Here is a 25,683-nt window from a genome sequence, read left to right on the forward strand (position 1 = left end):
TCCCCCCTTTCTGAGGAAGGGTCTAGGCCCGAAACGTCAGCCTTCCTGCTCCTCTGATGCTGCTTGGCCTGCTGTATTCATCCAGCTCTACACCTTGTAAACCCAGAAAATGATGGCCACTCTTTCTAGAGGAAGAGGTGATGAGGCGAGGATTTTCCATAAAATGTTACTTTATGAGGACCTTGACTTTACATTGGAAAACAGCGAGGCAGCTATGAAACTGAGTGTGATTTCGTGATGTGGGCTTCTTCTTTACGAATTTTCTTTTATAAAATCAAAATAACTTAAATTATTGTGCTCAAAGCCTGAAAAGCTGTTCATGCGATTCATAATAAATTGACATATTTGAGCTTTTTGTTACCTACATAACTAAGCTAAGGAGTTGGCCCAGCATATAACTTGAGAAGGAAAGGGGCTTTTATGGTACAGTGATAATTTTGCTACCAGTGACCTGGGTTCAAACCCCGCCTGCTCCAGGGGTGTGTAATAACATCTCTGAACAGGTTGATTACAAAGTGTTTATAACTTAATAAGATGACTATGCCATGAATTTCTACATAATTGTCAAAGCCATAAATAGATAGTATGCTTAAAATTCCCTCAGAAGTTCCTGCTGCTCATCACAGAATTGTTTTGGCCATTCGATCCACTGTACTGGCACTGGTTCTTCAAATAAGCATCATTACCTGGTTCCAACTTCCTGCCTTCACTCCATACTTTTGCAAGCAATTTCTAACCAAGTAATCGTCCAATGTCCGTTTGAATGCCTCAATTGAGCCTTCCTCCACTACATTTCCAGGTAGTGTATTTCATATTCTTAACTACTCGCTGAGTGAAAAATGTTTGCCTTACTCCTTTTGCAGATCACTTTAAATCTTTACCCTCTCATTCTTGTTTCCTTCACTCCTCTGACATTTCCTGGTTCCCCATTATTTCCCCAGCCCCATTCTCCATTGAATCCATGCCCACTTGGGCATCTTCCTTCCTTCTGTGTTTTAAAGCCGTTGACTGTAAATAATTGGAGGTCAATCATTTTACCAGTAGCAACATAAGAATATTCAAAAAGTTATAAAGAGAAACACATATACTGCTCTGTCTAGCTGAACCTATGCAGTAGTAATACCTGTGCTTCAAATTCTAAACACTCCCCATTCACATGGAACTATGTAATCATGTGGGAGAAGTTAAAAATGGGTTTAAAACTAAGACCAATTAAGAGAAACATAAATCAGGAAGATTTTTCTCTGACCTCCAAAATGATTGAAATTAGCTGAACAGAGCATATACCAAGCACGATTAACACCACAAGGTCCTGACATCTTTGAAAAATGGCTCTTGTAGCACAGTGGTAGTGTCTCTGCCTGTGAGCCAGAAGGCCCAAGTTAAAATTCCACCTGCTCCTGAAATGTGCTATAACACATCTGACCAGGTCAATTCAGAAATTTCTACCCAGTTATCTACTCCTGTGTCACAAACCAGTCCTGCTGTCTTCAACAAGATGTGGTAAGCTCCATGGAAATTATTGGAGAATTTTGCCAACAGTGTAGTGAATTTCAGTCCTCATTTGATATGATACTGGAAATTCAGTACATTACCACAAAGGAAAACTCACATGAAACATATTCTTACAGCCTTTAGCCAACTGCAGCATGACAATAAGAAGGCTATGGTACCTCTGTAAATATTTGGACAGCTTGGCAGCTCTGTTAATTTGTCTTGTCCACCCTACATCTGGTCTTTGCTGAAGGCAGTGACTTATGCTGCAGTATGATCCTCCTTGTATCTCAATGAAGGCACCGTCCTACATGTTTACTGTTGAGTCACCATAGTGTTACCAGACCATAGGGCTGCTGTCTTACTAGAGAGGGAGACAGACAACTGATGGTGATTTAACCTTCGGCGAATTTCAGAAATTCACCAAAGATCCTCAGACAGCACCTTCCAAACCCACGGCCACTGCCATCTAGAAGGACAAGGGCAGCAGACATATGGGAACACCACCACTTTCAAGTTCCCCTCCAAGCCACTCACCATCCTGACTTGGAAATATATTGCCATTACTTCACTGTGGCTGGGTCAAAATCCTGGAATTCCCTCCTTAATAGCATTGCGGGTCGACCTACAGCAGAAGGACTGCAGCGGTTCAAGAAGACAGTTCACCACCACCTAGGGATGGGCAAGAAATACTGGCACAGCCAGTGACACCCACATCCCACTAATGGATAGAAAAAAAGCCTGAGGACCACCACACCTCAGGTAGGGGAAGAGGTTGAGAAGGAGAGTCCTTCATGATAATCTTAGCAGGTGTGGGGGATTGAACGGACACTTATGGTATCACACTGCTTCATAAACCAACCACCTAGCCAACTGAGCTAAACCAACTCTCACTTTTACTGTGCTGGATAATGGATTGGTTACCCAGCATGTGCAAACCCAAATCTGACTAGTCATTGTGGGACCGTGATCAAGAGGATTTGCATTCTTCTACTCCCTTCTCCATCCACTCCCTTCCTGACACAAGTATCTCCCCCTTCACCACAATCCCAACTCATGTCAGGTTTGATTTTTAAGCTTCTTATGGCTGAGGACTTATTGAGTAGGATTAGTCCTAATTAACACATTTCCAAAATAAGGAGATCTGTAACAGACTGCACTGAATATACAACAGCTTTAATGGAATGAGACAAAGGATTTGATCGCATAACAAACTAAAATTCAGGTTTTTTTTTGTCCCGTTTGATTCCCTGTCCCCATGATTTTTATTAAAAGTGCTCTCTTAACCTTTCCCTGCACCATGTAAGAAATCCAATTTTTAATCCACTTCAATTTTAAAAGTTGTCACGGATTATTTTTCTACCATTGCCTTTTGCCAACGTGTTCGAAATCACAGCAGCCAGTTGCAAAAAATTCTTGTCTAAACTTTCACGCCATTCTTTTGGTGGTGAATTTTAAATATAACCCCTTAGATACTGACTCACCAACCAAGTGAAATACTCCTTTCCTATTAACCTAATTAAAACACCACATAGTTTTGAACACTTTATCAGATTTCCCTCTTCTCCTTGTCCCTTCCTATAAAAGGCACCTCAGATTTTTATAGTGTCTCCTTATATCTAAAGACAACATTGTTCCAGAGATCTGATCTCTCATTAAGGAGAGAGACAACTGGTGGTGAGTTTAACCTGACGGTCACCACACCTCAGGGGAGGGGCAGGGTTGAAAAGGACTATCATGATGACCTCAGCTGGTGCAGGAATTGAACCTGCACTATGGATGTCAGTTTGCATTTAACAAAACCATCCATCCAGCCACCTGTGCTAAATAAACACATTTATGTTCATTCTAATAAAAACTTTCTCTGTCCTTTCTGTTTACTTAATGTCCTGCCTAAAGCCTAAGATTCCAGCACCGGGCAGTTCCTTTACCCTACCCTCTCTAATGGTGAACTAGCCAGATGCTGAGATGAACCCTGTATTTAGGACCAGTCAGCAGCTGAAATGGGATATTCCATACCTGTGTCCTGGCCTGCCATACTTCACCATTGATCTGTCCAATTGATCTGTCCAATTGATGCAACTACCTAGGTCATACTGAAATTCTTCCTCTCCCCTGAAGCACACTATCCATTTCAGTGAAACCGAAAGAACTGCGGATGCTGTAAATCAGGAACAAAAACAAATTTGTTAGAAAAGCTCTGGCAGCATCTGTGAAGGAATGCATCTGCGTTCTGAGGAAGGGTCACTGGACCTGAAACGTTAACTTGGTTAGCACTGCTTCCTCACAGCGCCAGGGACTGGGGTTCGATTCCACCCTCGGGCGACTGTCTGTGTGGAGTTTGCACATTCTCCCTGTGTCTGTGTGGGTTTCCTCCGGGTGCTCTGGTTTCCTCCCGCAGTCCAAAGATGTGCAGGCTAGGTGGATTGGCCATGCTAAATTGCCTGTAGTGTTCAGGGATGTGTAGATCAGGTGGGCTATACAGGGATGGGTCTGGGTGGGATGCTCTGAGGGTCGGTGTGGACTTGTTGGGCCGAAGGGCCTGTTTCCACACTGTAGGGATTCTATATTAAAAAAATGCCGCCAGAGCTGCTGAGCTTTTCCGGCAACTTTGTTTTTGATCCATTTGAGTGACATCTGCAAATGTTATACCTGTGCCCAAGTTCATTTCATTCAAACATAATGCCCATGACCCTTGAACAACAGTTAACATTGCATTAGTTAAATAAATGGCAACAACTGCTGTCTGCTGGCAAGTCCTTGATCCAAGTTCCTGGGTATGGTGCCAAATTCTCCTCAATACTGTAGAACTTTAGCAATAAGCTGATTGTCACCTTATCAAAAGCCATTTGAAAATCTATACGCATATTTCCTTTATCAATAATCTGCTTTTCATCAAAGACCTCCATTAATTTGTCATGTGCCGTTAACAAATTTATGCTGCGTGTCCTTAATTAATCCTTATGTTTCTCATTGAGTATTAATTTATTTCGATGTTTTGGGCTCTTGAAAGTTGTGCTTTGATCATGTCAAATGGCTAGTTTCCAATCAGAGGGTTTAGCTCTATCTCCCTTCCTGAGTTGATGTGTTACATGAAAGTTTCTGGTTCCTTGCAGATATTCAATGTACAAGAACATAGGAAAGATTGTGACCTTTCCTTTCGCACTTCCTTTGCCCTAGAGGAGTGTAAGAAGTGAAGGGGGAGCTCAAGAAAGCAGTGAGGAGAGAAAAGAGTGGGCATGAGAAGACAATGCATGACAGGATTAGTGAGAATCTCAGGATACTCTACAAGAGGAAGAGAATAACCAGAGAAAGAGTAGGGCCTATTAGGGACTGAGGGGACAATCTGTGTGTGAAGCCAGAGGATATTGGGAGAGTGTTAAGTGAGTACTTTACATCTGTCTTTGCTCGTTAGAGGAGGATTCAAGTACGGATTTGAGGAAGATGGACTGTGAAGTTCTGTGAGCAGATTGATATGAGAAGCAGGGAGGTATTAGAAGTTTTGGTGGATTTAAAAGTTCGTAAATTCCCAGGTCCAGATGAGCTGTATCCAGGGCTTTTGTATGTCCTGGACACCACCATCACCATCCCCGGATTTGTCCTGTCCCACTGGCAGGACAGACTCAGCAGAGGGGGCAGCACAGTGGTATATAGTCAGGAGGGAGTTGCCCTGGAAATCCGCAACATTGACTGCAGACCCCATGAAGTCTCATGGTTTCAGTTTAAACATGAGCAAGGAAACCTCCTGCTGATTACCACATATCATTCTCCATCAGTGACAAATCAGTACTCCTTTTTTCCTCCCCCCCGCTTTGTTCATTCACGGGATGAGGGCATCGCTGGCTGGGCAGCATTTATTGCCCATCCCTAATTGCTCAGAGGGCAGTTCAGAGTCAACCACATTGCTGTGGGTCTGGAGTCACATACTAGGCCAGACCAGGTAAGGATGGCAGTTTCGTTCCCTAAGGGACGTTAGTGAACCACATGGGTTTTTCCCCCAACAATCAATTCATGGTCGTCATTAGATTCTTAATTCCAGATTTTAATGAATTCAAATTCCACCATCTGCCATGGTGGGATTTGAACCTGGGTCCCCAGAACATTATCTGGGCCTCTGGATTAACAGTCCAGTGACATTACCACTAGGCCATCACCTCCCTAACACTTGAACAACACTTGGAGGAAGCACTGAGGGTGCAAGGGTGGGGGATTTCAATATCCGCCGCCATGAATGGCTCGGCAGCAGTACTACTGATTGAGCTGGTCAGGTCCTAATGGATATACTTGCTAGACTGGGTCTGTAGCAGGTGGTGAGGGTACAAACAGGAGGGAAATATATCATTGATCCTTAGCAATCTGCCAACTGCAGATGCATCTGTCCATGACAGTAATGGCAAAAGCAACCACCACATAGTCCTAGTGGAGGAATCCCACCTTCACATTGAGAATACTGTCCATTATGTTGTGTGGTACTATCGCTGTGCTAAATGGGACAGAAATCAAACAGGTCCAGCAACTCAAGACTGGGCATCCATGACATGTTGTGGGTGATTAGCAGCAGCAGAATTGTAAGCATAATCTGTAACTTCATGGCCCGACATATCCCCCACTCAACCATTACTATTAAGCCAGGGCATCAACCCTGGTTCAGTGGAGAGTGCAGGAGGGCAGGCCAGGAGCAGCACCTAGCTGAAAATGAGGCGTGAACCTGGTGAAGTTACCAAGCATGACTACTTGAATGCCAAAGTGTATAAGCAGCAAGTGATAGACAGAACTAACTGATCCCACAACCAACAGATCAGATCTAAGCTCTACAGTCCTGCCACATCCAGCCGTGAATGGCGGTAGGCAATTAAAATACTCACGGGAGGAGGATGCCCCACAAGTATCCCCATCCTCAATGATGGAAGAGCCCAGCACATCAGTGCAAAAGATAAGGCTGAAGCATTCGCAGCAATCTTCAACCAGAAGTGCCAAGTGGGTGATCCATCTCAGCCTCCTCCAGTGAACCCCAGCATCACAGATACCAGTTTTCAGCCAATTTGATTCACTCCACGTGATATTAAGAAACAGTTGGAGGCACTGGATACTGCAAGGCTATGAACTCTGACAACATTCTGGCAATATAACTGATGACTTGTGCTCCAGTTCCAACACTGGCCTCTACCTGACAATGTAGAAAATTGTCCAGGCACACAAAAAGCAGGACAAATCCAACCTGACCAATCATCACTCCATCAGTCTACTCTCGATCATCAGTAAAGTGATGGAAGGTGTCATCAACAGTGCTATCAAGCAGCTCAGCAGGAACCTGCTCAGTGATGCCCAGTTTGGGTTCCGCCAGGGCCACTCAGCTCCTGCCCACATTACAACCTTGGTTCAAGCATGGGCAAAAGAGCTGAATTCCAGAGTTGAGGTGAGAGTGACAGGCCTTGGCATCAAGCCACATTTGACTGAGTGTGGCGTCAAGGAGTCACTAGCAAAACTAGAATCAATGGGTATCAGTTGGCAAACTCTCCACTGGTTGGCGTTATACCTGGCAGGCAGGAATACAGCTGTGGTCAGTCATCTCAGATCCAGGACATCTCTGCAGGAATTACTCAGCGTAGGTCTAACCATCTTGAGTTGCTTTATCAATAACCTTCCCTCCATCATAAGGTCAGAAGCAGAGATGTTCACCAGTGATTGACTCCTCAGGTACTGAAGCAGTCCATGTTCAAATGCAACAAGATCTGGACAATATCTAGGTTTGGTCTGACAAGTGGCTAGTGACATTCGCGCCATACAAATGCTAAGCAATAACTATCACCAATAAGAGACAATCTAACCACCATCCCTTGACATTAAATGATGTTACAATCACTGGATACCCTGTTATCAATATCCTGGGGGTTACCATTGACCAGAAACTCAACAGGACTCACCATATACATACAGTGGTTACAAGAGCAGGTCAGACGCTAGGCATAATGAGGTGACTAACTCACATCCTGACTCCCCGAAGAGTCCACCAACTACAAGGCACAAGTCAGGAGTGTGATGGAATACTCCCCAGTTGCCTGAATGGGTGCAGCTCCAACAACACTCAAGAAGCTTGACATCATCCAGGAAAAAGCAGCCCATTGATTGGCACTACATCCACAAGCATCCACTCCCTCCACCACCGATTCCCAGTAGCAGCAGTGTGCACCATCTATAAGGTGCACCCTCCGAACAATGGCTACTTCCATCTAGAAGGATATATGGGAACACCGCCACCTGCAAGTTCCCCTTCAAGCCACTTACCATCCTGACTTGGAAATATATCCCAGTTCCTTCACTTTTGCTGGGTCAAAATCCCAGAATTTCCTCCCTCATGGTTTTGTGGGTTAACCCACAGCACATGGACTGCAACAGTTCAAGAAGGCAGCTCACCACCACCTTCTCAAGGGCAGCTAGGACAGGGCAATAAATATTGGCCCAGCCAGCAATGTCCATGTCCAATGAGTGAATAAAAAAGAAGTTTCCTTAGTTTACTATTATTTGCACACTGCCTTTTAGCAACAAGACCAATTGTTTCTCTACAGTTGTGGTTAAACATGTTGGGTACGCTTTTATTGAACAAGCAATGTTGTCTCAATGACAGATGCCATTACTAATAAAAAAAATAAAAACTAGGAGCGAGAGTAGGCAATTCAGTCTCTCGAGCCTGCTTCACTGTTCATTACGATTATAATTGATCTCATCTTGGCCTCAACCCCACTTTCCTGCCTGCTCTCCATAACCTTTCTACCCATTACTAATTAAAAACATGTCCATATCCTCCTTAAATCGATTCAATGTTCCAGCACTCACCGTACTCTGGGGTAGTGAATTCACAAATTCATGACTCTTTGAGAGATTCATGACTCTTTGAGAGAAGTAATTTCTCCTCATCTCTGTTTTAAATCTACTGCCCATCATGTTTAAACCATGGCCTCTCATTCCAGATTGCCCCACATGAGGAAACATCCTTCTTGTATCGACTTTGTGAATCTCCTTTAGCATCTTATGTACCTCAATTAGATCTCCTTGCATTGTTCTAAACTCCAGAGAGTAGAGTCATAGGGCCATACAACATGGAAACAGAGGCTTTGATTGAACCAGTCCATGTCGAACATAATCCCAAACTAAACTAGTCCCACCTGCCTGCTCTTGGCCCATATCCCTCCAAACCTTTCTATGTACTTGTCCAAATGTCTTTTAAACATTGTAACTGTGCCCATATCCACCACTTCCTCAAGAAGTTGATTCCACATGTGAACTACCCTGTGTAAAAAATTTGCCCCTCATGTCATTTTTAAATCTTTCTCCTCTCACCTTGGAAATATGCCCCCTAGTCTTGAAATCCGCCATCCTAGGGACAAGACACCTACCATTAACCCTATCTATGCCCCTCATGATTTTATAAACCTCTATAAGATCATCTCTCAACTTCCTATGCTTCAGCGAAAAATGTCCCAACCTATCCAGCCTTTCTTTATAACTCAATGCCCGGAACATTCTGGTAAATCTCTTGTGAACCCTCTCTATCTTAATAATATCCTTACTATAACAAGGAGACCAGAACTGCACACAGTATTCCAGAAGAGTCCTCACCAATGTCCTGTACAACCTCAACATAACTTTCCAACTCCTATACTCAAAGGACTGAGCAATGAAGGCAAGCGTGCTAAATACCTTTTTAATTTCCCTGTCTACATATGATGCAAATGTCAAAGAATTATGTACCTGAATCCCTAGGTGCCTCTGTTCTATCCACCCAAGGCCCTACATTAATTGTGTAAGTACTGCCCCAGTAACTGCTCAATCTCTGTTCATAAGACAACCCCCTCATCTCTGCAGTCAATGTACATATCAGCCAGATAGTGAGGAAGAGATATCTCATGAATCGTGAATAACTGCAGACTGCTGGTCAATTTCTATGGTTCTGCTATGAGATTCACAAAAATAGCATGCTGTGCCCAACCTCCCCATGACTCCTAAGAACCTTGCACATTAATTTCCCATTAAATTGGTTGCAGAAAGTTACATCTAGTAATTAAAACATGAGTAAATTTTAATGATGCAATAATTGCTAATGACTGCCAATCAACCTCCCTTTCCAGAAAATAAACCATTATTAGTCTGAAGGTCTTTTCCTTAATAGTCTGAAATTTTTTAAAAATGTCAATTTATAAATTTGTATCTTCTTTTTCCTCACTGCTCCTATCCCTCCCTCTTTTTCCTTTCTCTCTTCATTCAAACTTTCTTTCCTTTGTTTATTTCCATTGTGTTTCTTACATTACAACAGTAAGTAGAACATAGAACTGTAGAGCACAGGAAGGGGCCCTTCAGCCCACGATGTTGTTCCGAACATGATGCCAAATTAAACTAATCCTTTCTGCCTGCCCTACACAATGGTTTAAAGCCTTTTCAGATAGCCAGTGGTCATGAAAATTACTACAATGTTGGGATGTGAAGGCTGTGAAGTGCCTAAGTGGAAAATGAAGTAGCTTGCACTGAACTTTGTCAGAACGCTGTAGCAGCCTCAGGACAGAAACGTTAGCATGACACCAAGGTGGTTTATTGAAATGACAAGCAACCAGAAGGTCAGGGTCATTCTTACAGATGGAGCGGAGTTCTGTGAAGCCAGACCCTCTGAGACCTCCATTTCTAGACCTTTTTAATTGTTTGCTTCAAACTCTGACATTTTCTATTGGGGGAGTGAGGGGCACTGTGACCACTAGGAACCCTCACTGGGCACCCCCTCCGCCAGGTTGCCCATTCATGAGTACGATGCTTAGAGAACTATTATTTAATGTCATTTTCCTCCCCAGTGTAAATCACATGGTCTTGGTACAACCCACTGGTTATAGGTGAGGGAGATGATGCCTGATATTAATATTGATCAATTGGAATCAACCCTACGCCAAGTTCCAGTGGATGTGGCCAGTCAGCATTTTGGAGAGTGGCATGGGGCTGGTGTAGGACAGTTGCCAGCACTGGGTCCAAAGATTAGGCTAAAGCACGAGGTGGCATTGGGCTACTTCCTGACAAACACTTTCCCAATGTAGGGACACAAGAAAGGAATGTCCTGAAGCATTGGAGACTGAGGGGTGACCTTATAGAGGTTTACAAAATCATGGATAGGGTGAATAGCCAAGGTTTTTTTTTTCAGGTGGGGAAGTCCAAAACTAGAGGACACAGGTTTAATGTGAGAGGGGAAAGATATAAAAGGGACCTAAGGGACAGCTTTTCACGCAGGGGGTGGTGCGTATATGGAATGAGCTGTCAGAGGAAATGGTGGAGGTGGATACAATTACAACATTTAAAAGCCATTTGGATGGGTACATGAATAGCAAGTGTTTAGAGGGATATTGGCCAAATGTTGGCAAATTGGGCTAGATCAGAATGGGACGTCTGGTCACTGCAGATGAGTTGGACCGAAGGGTCTGTTTCTATGCTGAATGACCCTATTGGGGCAGCATGGTAGCTCAGTGGTTAGCGCTGCTGCTTCACAGCACCAGTGACCCAGGGATTCCAGCCTCGGGTGACTATCTCTGTGGAGTTTGCACATTCTCCCTGTGTCTGTGTGGGTTTTCTCCGGGTGCTTCAATTTCCTCCCACAGTCCAAAGTTGTGCAGGTTAGGTGGATTGGCCATGGGAAATGCAGGGTTAGGATGGGGGGCTGTGGTGGTTCTGGTTGGGATGCTCTTTGGAGGGTTGGTGTGGACCTGATGGGCCTAATGGCCTGCTTCCACACTGAAGGGATTCTATCACTATGTGTGAGGCATGGCCAAGAATTATTTGTATTTGAAAATAATTGCTGATTTCTGCTGTAACATAGAAAACAGGAGCAGGGGTAGGCCATGCAGCCCTTCTAGCATGTTCCACCATTCAATGTGATCATGGCTGATCATCCAAAACAGTCCGCTGTTCCTCATTTCTCCCCGTACCCTTTAATACCTTTAGCTCCAAGAACTATACCTAACTCCTTCTTGAAAGCATTCAATGTTTTGGCCTCAATCGTTTTCTGTTGCAGAGAATTTCACAGGCCACCATTCTGCATGTCAGTGGGATTATGGTTAAATAAAGTAGCTGCAGGTAAAGAACGTTAAGATTTGAATAAAAATTAAACATAACTATGGGTTGAGCTCACTAAATGTTAACATTTACATTCATACATCCTGTAGAATGAAGGTTGTTTGGCTCTAACGCAGGGTCTTGTGGTTATTGCAGGTTGGAACAACTGGGGTTCAATGCTTTCTTGCAGCTGATGATTGGAGTGCCCCTCGAGATGGTCCATGGGATTATGCGCATTGGGCTGCTGTACTTGGCTGGTGTTGTCGCAGGTAAGCCACTCCTTTGGTGAATCCGCACACTATTGTTTCAATCAGGTAAGTCTCACATACACAATCATAAACACACAGCAGCACTGGGTCTGGCATTTTTCACTGGCTGTTGGGACATGAGAGATTTTGGCTAGGTCACATTTCTTGTCCCTCCCTGTTACCCTGAGATGTTACAGATTGACCCCAATGACCTTTTGGTGATGTTGTTCCCACAAAAGTATTTGGTAGAGAAATCCAGGTTGTTAACCCAACGTTAATGAATAAATGGTAGTGTATAGCCAAGGCACATAGTTTGGAGTTGACAGTATTCCCATGACCTTGCTGCTTCAAAATCTCCCCTCCCCCTACCGCATCCCAAAACCAGTCCAGCTCGTCCCCGCCTCCCTAACCTGTTCTTCCTCCCACCTATCCCCTCCTCCCCGCTCAAACCCCATCCCCATCTCCTACCTACTAGCCTCATCCCGCCCCCTTGACCTGTCCATCCTCCCTGGACTGACCTATCCCCTCCCTAACTCCCCACCTACACTCACCTTTACTGGCTCCATCCCCGCCTCTTCGACCTGTCTGTTTCCTCTCCACCTATCCTCTCCTCTATCCATCTTCTATCCGCCTCCCACTCTCTCCCTATTTATTTCAGAACCCCCTTCCCCTCCCCCATTTCTGATGAAGGGTCTAGGCCCGAAACGTCAGCCTCTCTGCTCCTATGATGCTGCTTGGCCTGCTGTGTTCATCCAGCCCTGCACCTTGTTGTCTCTTGCTCTTATCTGTCTCAGGTTCTGCAGTTGAGTGTCGCTGTCAGAGTAAAGATGGAGAATTACTGCTGTAGATCCTGTAAATTCATTGCAGTGTGACAGTGAGGGAGGTGTTGGGCCAGAACAGTGAACAAGAAAAGTGTTTTGGCCACTAAGGGTGAGGTTCTTCAGTATTGCTGATACTGCATCTTTCCAAGCAAGCGGTGATGAGTATTTCATCATAATCCTGTGTTGAAAATTCAGATACATTACTCTACAAAAGCTAGCAGCAACATGTCCACCTCTTTGACTGACACCCATGCAATGCTGCTTGGCTTTCTCTCTGCAGTGAAGACAGGACTATTCTGTGTGAGTAAGTTCTGACTGAAGTTGCAATGTGCTAAAAGGCAAGGCAGGGATCCTGTGGACATCTCAGTGAGCACAAAGCGGGTGGGCGCTAACAAAGTAAGCTCAGAGTTGTAAGAGGCACTGCGTTCTGATGTATGAGATGGTTGGCTGTCCTTATCACACAGTGACCTAGCAACAGCACTGCGTCATGAGTTCTGAAGCACACTACTGAAATGTTGAACAGTATTCTGAGTTGGTCGCAGATGTTCCCTGATGACAAGGTGCAGCGGATGCTTTGCTGATGCCAACTTCCACAGGGATGGAGAGTGCAGGTGGTCACTGCCCATGGAGGTGTTGGAAACTGCTGGTCAACCTGGAAGTGCAGAGAGCTGCAGCTGATAGCTAACTGTCTTTGATGTTCCAACTTTGATGTCAGGATTTGGCGGAGTCTAGTTTCTCTCCTACACCTTGGAAAATAGCAACCTACATATAAATGAGTCGAGATTAGTTAATAGTGAGATATTAATACATGCTGGCAGGGTCCTCGGCACACTCCAGGGAAGTTCTCAACTGGCCATTAAAACCTTAAGTGGAAAAATGGACTTTCTTTTTCTCATTGAGAATCTCATTTTCTCATTCTTGCTGGGTTTTCCCAACTTTCTCGCCAGTGTCTATGTAATTCAGTGACTGGGAAAATTCCACTCACAATTCACTTTTCAGCTCGATGGCCATTGATCAGAATTTAATGTTGTGTCAAAGTCATGCTTGCAGTTAGTGGTTTCTATCTTTTACACCTCAAAAATATTCAACATTCAATATAGAATATTGTTTTTTAAGAAGTTCTTGCTAGCTGAAAGTGCTAATGAAGAATTATATAACTTTAAACTCAGCCAACTTAATTAACTGGATGATTAAAGATGCAAAGGGGTCATTTTGGAAGATATTTGAAATAGGTAATTGACAAACTATGTCAGTCCTGGTTCACTTTGTTACACATTCACCTCTGTATCACAAGGTTGCAATATCAATTCCTACTCCGGGGCTTGAGCACAAAAATCAAGGTCAACACTCCAGTGTGGATCAGAGGGAGTGCTGCACTGTTGAAAGGGCTGTCCTTTCAGGTGCAATACTGACTAGGGCAGCACGGTGGCTCAGTGGTTAGCACTGCTGCCTCACAGCACCTGGGGACCTGGGTTTGATTCCAGCGTTGGGTGACAGTCTGTGTGGAGTTTGTACATTCTCCCTGTGTCTGCATGAGTTTCCTCTGGGTCTTCTGGTTTCTTTCCACAGTGCAGAAATGTACAGGTTAAGTGGCTTGGCCATGGGAAATGCAGGTGGGTCTGGGTGGACTGCTCTTAGGAGGGTCAGTGTGGATCTGATGGGCCAAGTGGCCTGCTTCCATGCTGTAGGGGTTCTATGATAAACCAAGGCTCTGTCTGCATGCTTGAGTGAATGTTAAAAATCCCATGGAATTATTTTAAAGGAGAACAAGAGTGTTATACCTGGTAGCAGTCCAATTTTTAGCCGTCAATCATCAATATGTAAAGCAGATTTCCTGGTTTTTGGGAGGCTTCCTGAGTGCAAATTAGCTGCTGTATTTCCTACATTATAACCATAACTCCACTTGGTTGTAATGAACGTTGAAAAACATCTGGTGGTTGTGAGAAGTGCTACATAAATTTTTCTGCTTGTGAGACAAGACAGCTTGGATGGTCTGTGCTGCACAGATTGCCCACCTTTGCCTAACCTTGTCTGCAAACAAATTATGGTTTCATATGAGATTGAAGGAAATCAGGGACATCCCAGAGTAACATATATCAAGCTAATGCCTCTATTAAGGCATGCACTTACATACATGCTTCTTAAAAAGCATGATATGAAAAAATAGATAAAAATTAACAAACAGGAAAATCACCTCTATCACTGCATTGTATTGTGATCACTTTCAGAGAAACAATGATAACTAAACATCAAGAAGCTTCTTCTGAGAAAAGGAAGACACCACATTTATTCCTGACAACAATAGGAAATTGAGTGAAAGACTGCAGGATGTGTCTAAAATGCTGAATACTGCCCAATTATCCAGTACCGATGACATTTGTGGGATCTTAATTGAACAGTTCGGGGGCTAAAATGTAAACCCCCTAATTTTAATGCTGTGGATAAATACTTGACATATTTGTGTGAGATTTCTCTGTCCACTATTTAGTGCAGTTGTTAACCCATCTATTTAAAATGTAGTACAGGATGTCTTACAAATGCATTAAGCATTTGTATGCAATTAAAGGCAGTAATAATTCTACACTTCCAGTGTGAACTCACTCTCAAAGCCACAGATCAGATAGATAGCTAAAACACACTTACTTATGTGTATCTCCTTCCTCTCTCTTTCATAGCCAGGCAACCTTCCAGTTCCTTTATAAAAGTATGTAATTATTACAACATTAAAAATCATGGTGCCACCCCTTTTGAGCCAAGGAATATCTGTTCCAACTTTCAGATGATGCTCTTAACCAAGAGAGAAATAATGGTAATGGGTGCATTCAACCAGAGAGTATGTGGTTCCCATGGCATTTCTCCTTAACTTTTATTAAAAATGGATAAGCACACTCAATCTCACCCATGTTCAGAATGGCTTAGCTAATGCCTTCCCAATTTAGGGTGCAGGAAGCAATATAAAAAAGGAGCTCTCAACTTAGAAGTGTCGCTGAGTGCCATCTGCAATGATTATATTCGAAACATACAAAGAACAAGCCCGCCAATCATTCTATTATAGATTTAACTTTTAAAGGCTGACTTTCTCTGTTGTATTTTTGTAAACCCCCTTTGAATCCTGGGTATCGAATAGGAAACATTATGTACGACTAGCATAACAAGGTGTGGAGCTGGATGAACACAGCAGGCCCAGCAGCATCAGAGGAGCAGGAAAGCTGACGTTTCGGGCCTGGACCCTTCTTCAGAAATGGGGGAGGGGAAGGGGATTATGAAATAAATAGGGAGAGAGGGGGAGGCATGTATAACTAGAAATCTTTAATCAAAGTCAAAAGATCTCTTCTTTCAATGTATTAGATGATCAGAGTTCTTGATTTGGCAGAATAATCAACTTTTCTATAGAATTTGATAGTGCCTGATTGGAGACTTTTGCAGGTCCCCCTGCTTTTCCTGCATGGTTTAACCTGTCACATTCAGTTCTGGTAAAAATATTTCACACCATTGTCTCCTTTATTGTTCATTATTCTCATTAAAATTCTCTTTGCTCATTTAATTGCGCTATCTCCTCTACGGCTGTGTGCTCAACTAAAATCCTGACTCATCAGACATTGATTATAGTTCTCAAGAGGAACTGTCTTTGCCACAAAGGCCGTCATGTCTCCAGCACTGGCAGCTTCAAAGCTGCACAAGAATCACCCATTAATTTAAGTGGGTGTCTTCATCAAGAGAGGAACTTTAATTTCAGTTGCACTTGACACAGTTCAACTCATGTGGTGTGAGTGCTGTGTCTGAGTAAAAACTATTGTCCCTTCTGTCCCTATATATTTATTTCCATTTCCCCCCACTCTTCACCCCTACAGAAGATATTGACTCATAATCTTCATGTGCGGGGTAAATCTTTCCATTTCAATTCCATGCCATTGATCTGAGTAGGATAATAGGTCGGCACAACATCGTGGGCCGAAGGGTCCATACTGTTCTATGTTCTATGTTCATTGTAAATCTGTAAGGTGTAATGCGGGCTGTTAACTGGCTACCATCCATTTTATCACATCTCATAAAGTCAAAAAGAGGCCTGAATGTCAAAAAAATGATTTAACTGTAGGGGACAACCAAGCCTACCCTGGCTGATTTTTCACTCTGCCTTGCACAGGAATGGCGAGCCCTACTGCAGCAAACCTTAGAATCTCTACAGTGTGGAAACAGGCCCTTTGGCCCAACAAGTCCACACTGCCCCTAAGAGCATCCCACCCTGACCCATTCCCCTCTAATCCACACATCCCTGAACACTATGGGCAATTTAGCATGGCCAATCCACCTAGCCTGCACATCTTTGGACTGTGGGAGGAAACCCATGCAGGCACGGGAAGAATGTGCAAACTCCACACAGACAGTTGCCTGAGGGTGGAATTGAACCCAGGTCCCTGGTGCTGTGAGGCAGCAGTGTTAACCACTGAGCCACTGTGTTGCCCCTTCTTTTAGCCCACCTGACTACTGTCTAACACAATAAGGCAAGAAGGCAAACTTGAGACCTCATTGATTTGTATGGCTCAGTTACCATACCAACTGAATGATCGAGGAAGTGACATGGGGTCAGATTATAAGTAAATAATGGCTTATTGCAATACATACATACATACAAGATTTTGAATAGGCTTGACAGGGTAGTTACTAAGAGATGACTTCTGCTGGTGGGGAAATCTAACACACAAGGGCACAGCTTTAGAATAAGGGCTGCATTTTTTGGGATTGAACTGAGGGGAAATTACTTAATTTAAAGGGTTGTGAATCTGTGGAATTCTTTACCTCAGAGGATTGTGGATGTTCCATCATTGCATACACTTAAGGTTTGGACAGACAGATTTCTTGTTTCTGATATCCAGGGATATGGGGAGCGGACAGAAAAGTGATGTTGAAGCCAAGGCGCAGCTATATTGTATTAAATGGTGGAGCAGGCCTGATTGGCTGAATGGACATAGATTCATAGAGTTGGACAGCACGGAAACAGACCCTTTGGTCCAATTTGCTGACCAGATATCTTAAACTGATCTGGTCCAATTTGCCAGCATTTGGCCCATATCTCTCTAAACCCTTCCTATTCATGTACTCATCCGGGTGCCTTTTAAATGTCATAATTGTACCAGCCTCTACCGCTTCCTCTGGCAACTTCTTCCATACACATGCCACCTTCTGCGCGAACAAGTTGCCCCGTAGGTCCCTTTTATATCTTTTCCCTCTCACCTTAAACCTACGCCCTCTAGTTTTGGACTCCTCTATCCTGGGAAAAAGACCTTGCTATTCACCCTATCCATGCCTCTCATGATTTTATAAGCCTGTATAAGGTCACCCATCAGCCTCTGACGCACCAGGGAAAATAGCCCCAGCCTATCCAGCCTCTCCTTATAACTCAAATTCTCCAGTCCCAGCAATATCCTGGTAAATCTCTACTGAACCTACTCCAATTTAGTTATATCTTTCCTATAGCAGGGCAACCAGAACCGCACACAATACTCCAGAAAAAGCCTCACCAACATCCAATATAATCTCAACATGACATCCCAACTCCTACACTCAATGGTCTGAGCAATGAAGGCAATCGTGCTAAACACCTTGTAAACCATCCTGTTCACCGGTGACGCTATTTTCAAGGAATTATGTACCTGAGTCCCTCGGTCTGTGTTCAAAAACACTACCTTGGGCCCTACCAATAACTGTGTAAATCCTGCCCTTATTCATCCAATAGATTCATCCAGTTGGCCCAGATAAAGATCCCTTTGTAATCTTAGATAACCTTATTCACTGTCCAATATACCATCAATTTTGCTGTCATCTACAGACTTACTAACCATGCCTCCTAAATTCATATCCAAATCAATTGTATAAATGACAAACAGCAGTGGATCCAGCATCGATCCCTGCGGGACACTGCTTGGTCATAGATCTCTAGTCCAATAAACAAGCCTTCACCACTACCCTCTATCTCCTACCATCAAGCCAATTTTGTAGCCGATTGGCAAGTTCTGCCTGAATCCCATGTGATCTAACTTTACTAACCAGTCTACAATGTGAAACCTTATCAAAGGCTTTACTAAAGTCCACATAGACAATGTCTACCGCTCTGCCCACATCTGTCTTTTAGGTCACATCCTCAAAAAACTCAACCAGGTTTGTGAGATACAATTGCATGTTAGTATCCAAGTATGCATAGCTGATCAAGTCGACATGCAAGCTATCCATGTTATGCAACTATATTTTGACCTGCTTGTAAACGAATAATGATTTATGGCATAATCAAATAGATAAAAAGATAACATTTGGTCCCCAGAACCCACAAGTAATAACTTTTGGAACTGCAAGTGGGATGCAAGGAGTGTAATATTGATTATTTTAAGGTTTGGATTTTGAACTAGTGACTTGTGGGTTTGGTTTGTATCTATGAAGGGGTTTAATGAATAACTTGTAATTATTTCTGTAGCCATGGTGATTTCTTTTGAAATACAATATGATATAGCTACTTCCTGGAGAGGAAAGGCGTTTTGATTTCCTTGGTGAATTTTATGAATGAACAATAAACAATGATGCATAAGGTTTCAGATAAAAAGATCTAGATTTATTTTCTAGTTTATGGGAAACACGCATAGCTAGGGAAAAGTTTTTTCAGTTTCACTTCACATTTTCAGAAATCTTGGCTGAAACTGGATGTGTAAGAGAGTTGTTTCTGAAGAAGGCAGTAGTTAGCACTGTTAAGAAATATGTTACGTCAGTGTAAGGAGTTAGTTTGGAAGTTTCAAATTAGAAGTGTTTGGTTAAACGCTGAAAGAGTTATTTGAAGTTTAGAAAATTTAAATTCAGTTGTATGAAAACTCAAAGATGAGGCTATCAGATTCTTAAAACTGGGAATTGAAGCCATAGTTAAATTAAATTCTGTAGATGAGATAAAGAAGGGAATTCTCTGTGGTGCGAGCACAATAAAGGACTGCTGTTGGGATTAATGGGTTTGTATTTTACTGTTTGTTTCAAAATCTTTAAATTTGTATCATATGTAAATAGTTTCATTTATTTTGTGTAATAGACTCCTGTTTAATTGTTAAAACCAAATCTGCAATGTGGTGTTTCACTGAAAGACTGCCTTGTTAAAAATGAATAAAAAGCCAAAATATGTTTCATCAAACCAGATTTCCACTAACTGGATCTGATTTATCCAGCAGCAATATCAGCTGGGATTTCATTTTGATCTATTCCATCAATCTTTTAATAATGCCCTTTGAACTGGCCACCACCTCCGATCCTCTATAAATCTGACCTCATCCAAAACTCTATTACCTGAATAATACCATGTACCTCACTCTGTGTTCACTGTTCCACCTCCTAGCCTGGCAATGAGCATTGAAAATTCCTCTTCTTAATATCTTCTCCCTCCTCCCTCTCCTTATCCCAGTAAACTCCTTCATTCACGCCTTCCTATACTTCTTCCCAATTCCATTTCCAGTCTCTTCTGCATCCTTGATTTTAGCTCAGTTCGCAGAACAGGTGGTTTGAGAAGCAGTGTGATGCCAACAGTGTGGATTCAATTCATGCATCAGCTGAGGTTACCATGAAGGATTCTCCTCAATCTCTCCCCTCACCCGAGGTATGGCAACCCTCAGGTTAAATCAGCACCAGTCATCTTTTCTGATGAGAGAGCAACCCTATGGTCTGGTAAGACTATGACGACTTGACTTCATACAGTTACTTTTAGGCTAACATTTAATTCCATAGTTTATTGAATTCAAATTTAATTACATACCAGGTTGGGATTTAAATCTATCCCCTGGAACATTAGCCCGAGGGTTCTGGATTATTAGCCCAATGACACGACCACTGCACCACCACATCCACTTTGACATCTTGGTCTAAGACTTTAGTCAGGCCATATTTGGAGTGTTGTGTCCAGATCTGGTCACCACGCTATGGGAATGATGTGGAGTTTTGGAGGGGATGCAAAGGAGGTTTCCCAGGACGTTGCCTGGATTGGAGTGTATTAGCTATAAGGAAAACTTGGAAATTTTTCGTTGGAGCATCGGAAGCTAATGGGTGACCTGATAGGAGTATCTAAAATTATAAAGGGCAAGGATAGGGTGGATAGTCATAGTCTTTTTCACCAGGGTGGAAACGTCAAATACTAGGGGTCATAAGTTTAAGTTGAGAGGCGGAAAGTTTAAAGGAGATTTGTGAAGAACGTTTTTTACACAGAAGGTGTTAGATGTCCAGAATGTACTGCCAGGGGAGGCGGTAGAAGCAGATGAGATAGCAACATTTAAGAGGTATTTACACAGACACATGAACAGGTAGAGAATAGAGGAAAGAGATAGCAAGAACTGCAGATGCTGGAGTCAGAGTCAATCCAGTGTGGAGCTGGAGGAGCACAGCAGGTCAGACAGCATCAGAGGAGCAGGAGAGTCGAGGTTTCGGGCCTAGACCTGCCCTGAAGGGTCCTGACTCAAAACATCAACTCTCCTGCTCCTGATGCTGTCTGATCTGCTGTGTTCCTTCAGGCTCCACACTGTGTTGACTCTGAGGGAATAGAAGAATACGGACCATGTGCGAGCAGATAGGATTATTTTAGAATGGCATCATGGTCAGCACAGACATGATGGACAGAAGGGCCTGTTCTTGTGCTGTACTGTTCTAAGCTCTATTGGAAAACTTAACAGAATAATAGATTATTTAACTACTAAACAGCAACTATTAAAACATAGTAACATCCCATAACCACACACTTGGCAAAGACAAATTTAGCAAAATGGATTGTCTCACATGCAATTCTCTAGTCCAGGAGGAAAGAACATCCAGGGAAAATTCTGGCAAAGAGACAAAAGTCAAACATTTTGCTGTAGCAGGGAAAGATGGAGCAGCTTCAAAGCGTCAAAAACTACTGAAAGCAAAATCTAAACACTGGTTCTGTGGGAACCTGATTCCACACATTCATGCTGCTTCTATTGTTCTACCTTTTAAAATAAACCCCAAGGCCTCACAAGCTATTTACTTTCTTGGCTTGGAATAGACCACTCTGCGCCTCTGTCTCAACCTGTCTTCATAAAAATAACCAGGACCAAAAAACACCTTTTAAATATATAGTATTGTCACAGCAAGATTAATTTTTTTAAAGAGCTGCAAGATGCAATTAAAATTATTTATATGATTAAACTTATGAAATTACTATGGCAAATGATGAATGTCATTTTAGCTGATGGAAGAACAAGCTTTTAAAAACTCTGATTTTAATGGTACTATGTTGCATTCCTGTTAACATTCTGAAATAGGTTAATAATGAATAGCTATCACTGTTTCTATGATACATTCTAGTCAGATGGTTTATGTTTAGAATAATAGGCACTGGAAAGCTACCTTCAAATTATAAGGCTACTTCAGATGATGCAATTACACCACAAAAGCAAAAGAATTATAGGTAACTTCTTGACCTACAAGATGATTGTACAGCCTTGTTATGGGTGTCTGTCACCTTATTATTTCCAATATAGGACGTCTAGCTTTTAGGTGTGGTATTTTTCCTTTTGAAGGAGAATTGTTACATCAGGAGGGAGTGTCATGGTAGATGGTAGCTGTCAAAAGACTCCATGTTGTGTGGTTTATGATTGACCTCTCACAACACAACGTGATATCGATATAGCTGATTTTTTGAGAAATGGTCTCAAGTTGGTTTCCACGATTTCTGGCTGCAGACAATGGAACTGGTTTTCACAGCTTCCATCTGTCAGGAAGGGGGTGGCATTAGGTCTATGATAGCAGGCACCACCTATAACCCAGCTCCTGCTCAAAGCAAGGCCACTGCCATTTTTATTGAGCATTTTACATGGGTTCCCATTTAAAGCTTCCTGCTTCTAACATGCTTGTCAGTCCCTTCCACCTGATTGTAATTTTGAGGTATCAATGGATAGAATACATGCTGCCCATTGGCATGAACATGGTTCTTAAGGGGAGTACTGCTGGCTACTCAGCCAACAGCTCATGGATGTTTCTCAGTGAATTCTGTGGGACATGTGTATTCAGCCTTTCGGCCCATTCACGTACCTTATCTCCCACAATCGCCTCACACCTCCCCTTAAGATCCATCAGACTCTGCACTTTCCCAATTCCAATTGCTTTTGAATTGAGGCAAAAATCAAATGATTTGGATCTTGTGTCAAGAACGTCAGACAGATAGCTCAAATATATGTCTCACCCAACATGGACCTTCTCCCTGACATTGTCAATATTGTTCAAGCAGCTTATTCAGGAGTTTGTGTTGTAATAAGAGGTTATCTGTCGTTGACTTTGTTGTTTGTTTGCTCTTAGAAAAGGAGGAATACAGAGCATCTGATAATGGGCTAATATTCAACAGGATCTGGCTCCTGGGTCAAGACACAGACCATAATAAGACCATAAGATGTAAGAGCAGAAGTAAGCCATTCAGCCCATTGGGTCTGCTCTGCCATTCAATCAGGTCACGGCTGATGTGATAATTTGCAACTCCATTTTCTTGCCTTTTCCCCATAAACTTTGATGCCCTTAATCATAAACAATGATGCTGCTTGGCCTGCTGTGTTCATCCAGCTCTACACCTTGTCATCTCATAAACAATCTGTCTGTTTCAACCTTGAATATATTTAATGATCTAGCCTCTACAGCCCTCTGCAGTAAATAATTCCACCGATATCCTCAGAGAAGAAATTCCTCCTCATCTCTAGCTAAAATGGGAGGCAATGACCTAGTGGTATTATTGCTGGACTGTTAATCCAGAGACTCAGATAATGTTCCGGGGACCTGGATTCGAATCCTGCCACGGCAGATGGTGGAATTTGAGTTCAATAAATATCTGGAATTAAGAATCTAATGATGACTGTGAATCCATTGTCCATTGTCAGAAAAACTCATCTGGTTCACTAATGTCCTTTAGGGAAGGAAACTGCCATCCTTACCTGGTCCGGCCTACGTGTGACTCCAGACTCACAGCAATGTGGTTGACTCTTAACTGCCCTCTGGGCAATTAGGGATGGGCAACAAATGCTGCCTAGCCAGCGATGCCCTCGTCCCGTGAATGAATAAAGAAACTACTCTGACGTTATGCCCTCTGGTATTACCACAGTTCTGACATCTATTAACACCAAATGATCTGTAAGGTTTTGGAAAAGGCTGGATAAGATGTTGGCCGAAAGGAGATGGATGAAAGATCAATGCACACACGAGGCATAGATATAGGGTTGGGTCTGATCTTTATATCTAGATTAGGGAAAATGGTTTCAGAATAATAATGGGCTGTTTGCAATTGCTTCCATTTCAGCAGCATGTAATCAGTTAAACTCTACATGTTTGTATTACACACTCTCAGGAAAAATGCCAGCAGATATGGTTTTGCGAGATCAGAGGATCAAGCTCTTATTGCTGATGAGACCTGCCAGGAAATTCAACCAATTCCCCATTGAAGGAGCAGGTGGTTGATGTTGGATTACTGCCACAGGGAATGGACAGGAGGATTTATACATTCACCAGAGCTTAGTTCTTCCCTTAACGTTTGTGTTTCTAAACTTAAGATTGACAGAAATCCACGATTCTGGTCCTGGTCACACCAGCTGCAAAAACTCTTACTGCACTACAGTTCACCTCTCCTTTCACTTGCTGTTACTTGCCCCTCACCATCTACTGATCATCCCCTCCGTTCTTTACCTTTCTCTAGGCTGTGGCTAGTGAGCTCCCACATTGTTCCATTGGCCAAGCTGTACCTTGTTCAACACAACTTACTGCTCGCAATGATTTTTGTTTTATCTTATTTTGGACGTACTGTCGCTGGCAAAGTTGTTGCCTATCCTTAACTACCCTTGAGATGATTGACTTGCTAAGCCATTTCAGAGGGCAGTGAAGAAGCAACCGCATTGCTGTGGGTCTGAAGTCATATTGACTAGACCATGTAAAGGAGACAAGTTTATTTCCCTTAAGGTTATTAGTAAACCAGATGAATTTTTATTCATATTATTCATTCATTACTGAGACCAGTTTTACATTCCAAATGTATTAATTGAATTTAAATGCCACTTGCTGCTGTGTGGGATTTGAACCCGTGTTCTCAGAACATTAGACTGGATTACTAGCCCAGCGACATTACCATCACGCAACCATTTTCTCAATTTCAGGACAGATAGAACCTTGTCGCTTTTGCTCAAGGATTATACTGTGCATATCAAATGTCTTTGTCTGTACAATTTGTTTTTCGGGGGCTAGACAGCTAGTTTGCAATGCAGAGTGACGGCAACACTACGGGTTTTATTCCTGCTAAGGTTATCCAAAGGTCCCATCGCAACCTCTGCACTCTCTGGAGGCATAATGACTGTGAGGTTGAACCACCACAGTCATCTCTCTCTAAGGCAAGAGCCACCTTCTGGGACTATGGCGACTTACTACTTTATTCTTAAAGAAAATAGGGATGTGTAACTTTTCTGTTTGACTCCAGTGTTCTCCCAATTGGAAGCTCATACATTTCACCTGCCATCACCCACACTGATACAACTGATGACCGAGACCTCCTTCTCCCACTGTAATGCCAAATGATGGCGCTCCAACATGTGGTACCATCTATTATCCTCAGACCTCTCCTTTGCCAGGGCGTTGATTAAAGGACTAAGATTGAAATTCAGCAAATGAGCTAATGAAAGCTGGAACAAAACATTGGAAAGACATTTTTATGTTGTCTATAGAAAGGAATTATTTTGCTCACATTAAATGCGATTACATAAGCGCTGCCTGCCAACTAACTGACCTAGTTGATGACAGCAGAAAGCAACATTTTTTTAGTGAGTGCCAGCCAGTAACAGGACATTGTCTTCAACAAGTGACATCAGTAGAAATAGCATAAATTACTGCTAACTAACATTATTAAAGGCACTGCATTTATTTTCTGCTTTTAGAATTAATGTGCACATTTGAGCTGGAGATTTTGGGATATCATTGGTATATTTATCTCCATTTATTTTCAATGGGACTTACATTTATGCAGTGTTATCTAAGATTACAAA

General features: G+C 42.7%; 1 protein-coding gene across 2 annotated transcripts in view; it reads left to right on the forward strand.

The window, feature by feature from the left end:
• rhbdl1 (rhomboid, veinlet-like 1 (Drosophila)) overlaps positions 1–25,683 on the forward strand; it is a 219,309-nt gene that overhangs the window by 155,822 nt on the left and 37,804 nt on the right. For both annotated transcript variants that reach the window (XM_048609520.1, XM_048609521.1), the window contains one exon: positions 11,734–11,846. In XM_048609520.1, the coding sequence (XP_048465477.1) occupies positions 11,734–11,846 (113 nt within the window). The remainder of the gene's footprint in view (positions 1–11,733; positions 11,847–25,683) is intronic.

This window comes from Rhincodon typus, chromosome 21, assembly GCF_021869965.1.
Source record: "Rhincodon typus isolate 14 chromosome 21, sRhiTyp1.1, whole genome shotgun sequence".
In the NCBI taxonomy this organism is placed as follows: domain Eukaryota; kingdom Metazoa; phylum Chordata; class Chondrichthyes; order Orectolobiformes; family Rhincodontidae; genus Rhincodon; species Rhincodon typus.